At 43.4% G+C, this 6,780-nt stretch overlaps 1 protein-coding gene across 1 annotated transcript in view; it reads right to left on the minus strand.

Moving 5' to 3' along the window:
* The window catches only part of LOC119430985 (sodium- and chloride-dependent GABA transporter 1-like), a 515,747-nt gene extending 509,169 nt beyond the window's left edge, over positions 1–6,578 (minus strand). The window contains exon 1 of the mRNA XM_049657766.1: positions 6,150–6,578. Within this exon, the coding sequence (XP_049513723.1) occupies positions 6,150–6,360 (211 nt within the window). The 5' untranslated portion in view covers positions 6,361–6,578. The remainder of the gene's footprint in view (positions 1–6,149) is intronic.
* Between the last annotated feature and the right edge of the window lie 202 nt (positions 6,579–6,780).

The raw sequence follows: 6,780 nt of genomic DNA on the forward strand, positions 1-6,780 counted from the left end.
CGCTGCTGACGTCCCAGCGAAAACAAGGGACGATGGCCAACGCCATTTTTTGAAAAGCGATTGTTAGTGCAGATGGGCAATGTATAAAGGGCTGCCGAGGAGGCCCTGAAAGTGCCTGGCCAGGCCATTCATTCTGCTTATTGGATCTATAGACTGGTAATGAAAGTTCGGAGGAAAGTAACGTAAAAGTGAAGAGTTGCCATTGAGTAATTCGTCAATGACGTTCCTAGGGTAGTAGTTGGTAACTGCATTCAATTACACTTTTGAGTGAAATCTTTGCAATTGTAATCGAAGGAATGGATAAAACCGCCGGGGAAAAAAACGAGGACAAGCGTAAGGGACACACAAAACACCACGAGCGCAGTCACTGGTGTTTTGTGTGTCCTTTCCGCTAGTTCTCGTTTTTTTCCCCGGCGGTTTTAAGCTTCCTTCCCGTATGAACCAACTAAAAAGCAAGAACCTTCTACTAAATTGTAATCGGTTACTTTTTGTGTAACCTGTACTAATATATATGGTGCAGATGCATGAGGTTCATTTGAAAGAAAATGAGCACCAAATTGCTTCGGCATTTCACCACCGCTTAGAGTGTGTCGTATACAACTCCTCTGCGTGCTTTCTGCATGGGGTGAGCACAATTTAAGCGACAGACGCAGATAATGAATGTTTTGTGACGCCAGTATTGTTTGCCAGTGACCGCCCAACCTCGCGAAAATGTGATCTGCGTTTTTATGTGCACGTACGAATTGGTCAATGTGAAGAGACAGCCTTTCCAGATAAAGCTCAAATACGCAACCCGACTTTTCCCAAGAAGCGCGTTATTTTCTCGCAAGGATGTCACAGGGATTGGTGCTCTCGGGAGAAGAAAATATTAGTTGCATTATTGCGGCAATCTTAGAAATGCAATACTCCAATACTTGTTTAGAATAGAGCTAAAATTTAGACGAAATACAAGAAATGACATACTACGATATGAAAAGACACGGTGCATCAATGGGAGGCTGCTTCCGGAGTACTGCTGTAGTTGCTCTCACTTGAACCATGCGCGGATCACAATCAAAAAGACCAGATTAAAATAGCCACGATTGAATGCAGCGCCTGTTTGAACGTTCTGCGTGCGCAGGTAACGACACACAGTTCTAGTGCGTTCATGCCGTGCACGCTTGCGCTCTGCTTACACGAAGTAATCTAACGACTCCCGGAAGAAAGTAGCAATTCTATTCCAATGGCTTCCTTGTTCGCATTAATTGGAGTACCGCCCAACCTACGTTAACACGAGTATCGGGGAATCGCGAGGGCCTAATGACAAGCAAGTAAATATAACAAAGTGAGACCAATTGTCACAAACTAACGGGCTTTCTTTACTACGCGTTGTGCTGTCAGTGAATACTGCTTTCTCTCAATATAAGTGAACGATCTCTTTTCCCCGTGTTTTGTATGCGTGCATCACTTCTACTGACGTGGCTCGCTGCACATAAAGCACTAGTTTAAAGTAAGCGCCTACGTCGTTATCTGGGTCCTGCAGACAGGAGGCTTATTGCCTCAACTGATTTGAGCTTGCTGCCCCGCCGTAGCTGAGCACGGGCAACATTACACGTGGCGGCCTGTCCTGGCAGCTCTTCGCATTCTGAGTTGCGTCAAAAACACATAGCACCACGCTCAGCTGTGAGCGCCAATGGACGACTTCGGCCAAGGACAAGCCGGCAGCCAGCGCGTTTACGATTTGTCAATGCGAACGCGAAGAGCTCCGCTACTGTGTAGCCCAATGGAACCACACGAATCGCAAATTGTGCACGGCTTCAAGTTCTAACTCCTTCTCGAAGTGTGTGAGCCTTGCGACGATTTAGAAAAACTGACAGGCACGAATGCTTGCTGCGATGAACCGACAGTTCTTTTTTTTATTCTACGTTATTGAGGGAGTGCGCGCTTGTGGCCCTGTAGGAATCGAGTTAGTCCATAACCTACGTGCCCATAGCTGTAGATGTTCATAACTCTGCTACGGTGCCGCTGAATTCCGACCACAATATGGTGGTCTCCTGCCATACATAATGCAGCAGAAATGAATGAAAACTTTGTTAGTCCATGACTTATCTAAAGCAGACGATGTTCTAGATTTGGATCATTTATAGCATTGTTATGATGACCTCACGCATTTTGTTTCTGCAAATACTGTATCCGTAAATGATGCTTGGGAGAAGTTTAAAAGTGGTGTTTTGAAATCTATAAAACAACTTATTCCCCAAGCGCTCCAAGAAAGTTAACAGAAAAAGAAGCCGCGGTTTACACGGGAAATAATGAATAAAAAGAGTGTCTAGAAGCGAATAAAGGCTAAATAATCATTCTCTGCGGCAACACGTCGTTGGTACAGTTGAACTTCACATGAGCTCGAAGTGGAAATTATTCAACCGAATCACTGTTATATGATTCAAACCCTACCCAATCTCATTAAAACGTCATCGTGAAAATTTTGGAGATACGTTTTAGTGCCCAAATCTGGCATTCAATTTCTGACAGGCGAAAATGAAACTATCACCAAGAACTCTGAAACAGCTTACATCTTCAATGAATATTTTGAATCACTTTTTACTTGGGTCGATGGCTCTACACCCCAAACACGACTTTTTAGTAAGCAATGTCTATGTGAGCTACGAGTAACTATACAACAAGACGGTATTCTAAACCTGCTTTTAACTAGTTTTTCTTCATTGTGCAGGCCCTGATCAAATTCCTAACGCTTTTTTAACGCGATACGCTGCGTGGTGCTCATATTTTCTTGTGGTTATTTTTACCAAATTTCTATAATAATATTTTACACAATATACCGGCGTTGTTCGGAAAGGCGGGAACCGATCTCAGGTAATATAAATCGACAAACAAGGTTCCAAAAATCATGTCGGTAATTACCAGCCAATATTTTTGGGAAGTGCGTGTTGCAAAACGCTGGAGCACATTTTTAACTAGCGACCTAATGAAATTTGCGGTGGAAAACGGCATTTTGGGTAAAAATCAGCATAGTTTTCGACGATGGCACTCGACACTAACAGCTCTCACTGAGGTTATACATGAAATCGGTGAATGTATTGATGGAAAGGGTCACATCTGCATCATATTTATCGATTTCCGCAAAGCATTCGATAGAATATCTCACAGAAAGCTCCTTATAATCTCTCGTTTCTTAGGTAATACTTAAGTATTAAATTGAATAGAAGCATATTTGTCAGATATTCATTTCGTAAGATTCCGTTTCCAGTGCGAATAAATCAGTTCGATAAGTGGTGCCGCAATGCACCCTTTAATTCTTTCATTTATATCAGCAATGTGGGCGTAGGTTCTTGGCCCAAGTAGCAATAAGACATTATGCAGAGGATGACACCATTGTGTATAATAAAGTATGCTCTCCTAACAACCAACAGGAACTAAGCAAACAAACATAGTCTCTGGTGCGACGATTGGCAAATGGAAATGAATGTATCAGAAACTATTGCCGTGCGTATGACGTGTAAAAGAGATTCATTAATTTCTCGCTACAGCGTCAACGGCGCAGAATTAGCGAAAGCTAAGGAATCTAAATACCTAGGGATTCTGACGCACGATTTGAACTGGTGAGTACAAGTCGACAACATCTTCAATAAGGCTACGCGTAATCGGTCATTGCGACTTAACGATGCCATGATGAAGCGTGGGAGGCGATACTTATGAACCCGGTTCAACTTCGGGCCATCAAAAGAGCCGAGGAGGTGGCATCACCTGGTAGACACCCCTCACTAAGCCAAATTAGCAAAATAAAGTTGTTTCCTCCTCCTCACGATGCCAGCCTGGAAGTAAAAACAAGGGCCTACAAAATGACTGTACTTTCTGTAATGACTTATGCGGGTCACATTTGGCAGCGGTAAAATAAAAAAAAACACTGAAAAATGTGAGGGCGTACAAAACATGCCCTTGACCTTTATCATTACCTTGTTTTCATATTTTCATAATAGGTTCATATTCTTTTTAATGTGTCGTGCCCCCCGCACAAGACGACAACGTAGATTCGGAAAAGCACCTCACATTACTGAATCCTGCTAACCCCAGAACAAAGCATTCAAGACATATCAAACCACTTAATTATAGAACAAATTTATTCAAACACTCATTTTTTTGCTCGCATAGATGACTGGAACAACTCACCACAAACTATAGTAAAATGTCCTGACTTACAAGCTTTTGAAAAACCTGTTTCGAAATCTTACAATTCTACACGCTTGGGATTAAGTTCTCACATGTCTATTTTTTTATTAATCTTTATTGTTGGCTGTTTGTAGGCTGCACTTGTTCGGCGCATTACATTGTTTAAAGTTTCGTCAACTGTTCTCGTCGTTTTATACAGTGATCTTAACCCGCATAACCGCACAAGCGCTCTGTGATTTAACTCCTTTCACTATACGCTGATGCGCTTTAACGTGTTGTTCGTCACCCATATGATAACTGATTTCATTTTTTGACACATTGTGCCTTTTTATCCTGATTGTTATATAGTGAATTGTTTATACGTGTGTTAAGTTTGTACATGACAGCAATGTAACCGCAACTCCTGTCTTGGCATACGCTTACCGCATGAATAAATAAATGAACATAATTAAGTAGCATAAACTAGAACGACTTTGCACTTCAATCAGAACCGCGATGTTTCAGTCTTGGCTCACAGCTGTTTTTGGTTTTGTGACGATCTTGAAACGAAATTCTGGTTCACATTTTATTTTTTGTCTTCCCATAGCATCTACGTGCGGTTGCATAAAACCCAAGTGCATACGTTTCCAATCACAATTGCTGACGAGCAGAACACGTTCGAACGCCAAAATAGCGTGATTGAGGTAATTCATGACTGCATGGTGGCTAGCATAGCTCGATGAGTGGCACAATTTGAAGAATACAACAGAGTGCTCCATTAAACTGGCCTAAAGCACGTAAGAAGTACCGCAGTGGCTTCAGCACTTGCACACGCACCATCAAAGCAGCCACTCACGCGAAGCAACCCCAGCAAAAAAAAAAAAAAGAAAAAGAAAGAGAAGAATGGTAGTGGTTGGAGCATGTTTTAGCGGTTGTGAAAGCGCCCTGCAATTGGCTACCAAACATATATATATATATATATATATATATATATATATATATATATATATATATATATATATATATCAAGTTCACAATGAACGAAACTGCCAAGAAAGCATACCGAAGAACTTGGGAAATGAAACATGACAGCGCCCACGGCAGTGAAATAGCGACGTGCGTTCCAAGCTTTGAGTAGTAGGTATAATAGTGAAAATAACGATTTAAATATAATAACTTGGTAATAATTAATAAATAAAAACACTGAAAGTGTCCTTATCAGCTGTGTTATTTTTAGTTTACTCTTGAAACAATTTGTCGTTGCTATGCGTAGTTTGATGGCGTGAATGGTGCCAGACGAACGCTCTTGTCAACGACAAGTACATTTTGCAGCAGCAGCCCGCAAGTGGCCCATGCTTCGCGGGGGCCTTGAACCTTCACTACATTGACCCCTATCAAATGGGTGCTATAGGCGTAGAGATATGTTTCCATTCCTTGCCAAGAGCTGCTCTCGGAAGTTGTCTCTTTCATCGACCGTCTATCGCGGCTAGCCTCTGGTCGTCGTTAAGCAATGCGTGACACGCCTTATCAGTATATTTCTTCTTGTGTTTTTCTAACGAGGCAAAGTGGCTCCATCCAGAAAACATCATGTGTGCAATAACATTTCTGCAGTGTTATAGTAGTAATATTGAAAAACGTCGGGCCTCGACTAAAGCGCGAAATTCAATAAACGCGACAAGGTTGATTCGAGGAAAGAAAAGAAATTACAAAAAATCACGAGAACTGACGTCGCATTGAAATTTTGCAGGGGCGCTGAGACTCCCTTCTTAATTTCACAAATTTTACATTTTTTTTAAGAACACTTTCCTTCTGTCTTGTTTGACAGTGGCTACATGCATTGGGTATTCAAGACGAATTGCGATCTCACCCGCCTTTATTTTTATTCTATCGTAAAGAAGAAAAAAATTACAATTGCAGAGCAGCTCTAAGTATCGTTAATTTCTAACGACTAACGGGGGGGCAGCAGCAGCAGGGGGGGGGGGGGGGGGGGCAGCAGCACTTACCGCCTCCGTTCTTGTAGCATAAGTAGGGAAACCTCCAGACGTTCCCCAGGCCGATGGCGTAGCCCACGCAGGACATAAGAAAGTCGAGTTTGCCCGTCCACTGTCCCCTCTCGGGCATGTGCGGTGCTTGCGCATCTTCGACCGCACCTTCGTCATCACTGCCGCCTTTCAGGTTGTTGAGCTCGCAGGGAAGCTGCTTTTTATCCGACATGGCCCAGTCCGGCACACAGGCGATGCGCAGTTGCGAATCAATCTCTCTCGTCTTCCTTGGTCACTTCCCCCGGAAACAGATCGAAGTACGCACGCACATGCAGACAACACACACAACCGCACCACCTCCACGCGACAAGAGACGGCTTCTCGCAACAAGTTTCGCGGTGCCGTCTGCTGCGAGCCAACACGAAGCAGACGACCGCCGGCAGCGCGCGCTTCCGCGATTGGCGTGATTAAGGCCACGTGACGTTGTGGTCATGTGGGCAGGCAGCCCGCGCATGCGTGGCACACCTTAACGTGTTGGAGTCACGTGAGCGCCGCCTCGTCAATCCTTGGCGCTCTCGCACAGCCTCTCGGTTTTTTTAACCTTGGTGCCTGTTTCGGTCGACGTTTTTCTCTTTTTCTGTGGCGTTCATTT

Source organism: Dermacentor silvarum, chromosome 10, assembly GCF_013339745.2.
Source record: "Dermacentor silvarum isolate Dsil-2018 chromosome 10, BIME_Dsil_1.4, whole genome shotgun sequence".
Lineage (NCBI taxonomy): Eukaryota > Metazoa > Arthropoda > Arachnida > Ixodida > Ixodidae > Dermacentor > Dermacentor silvarum.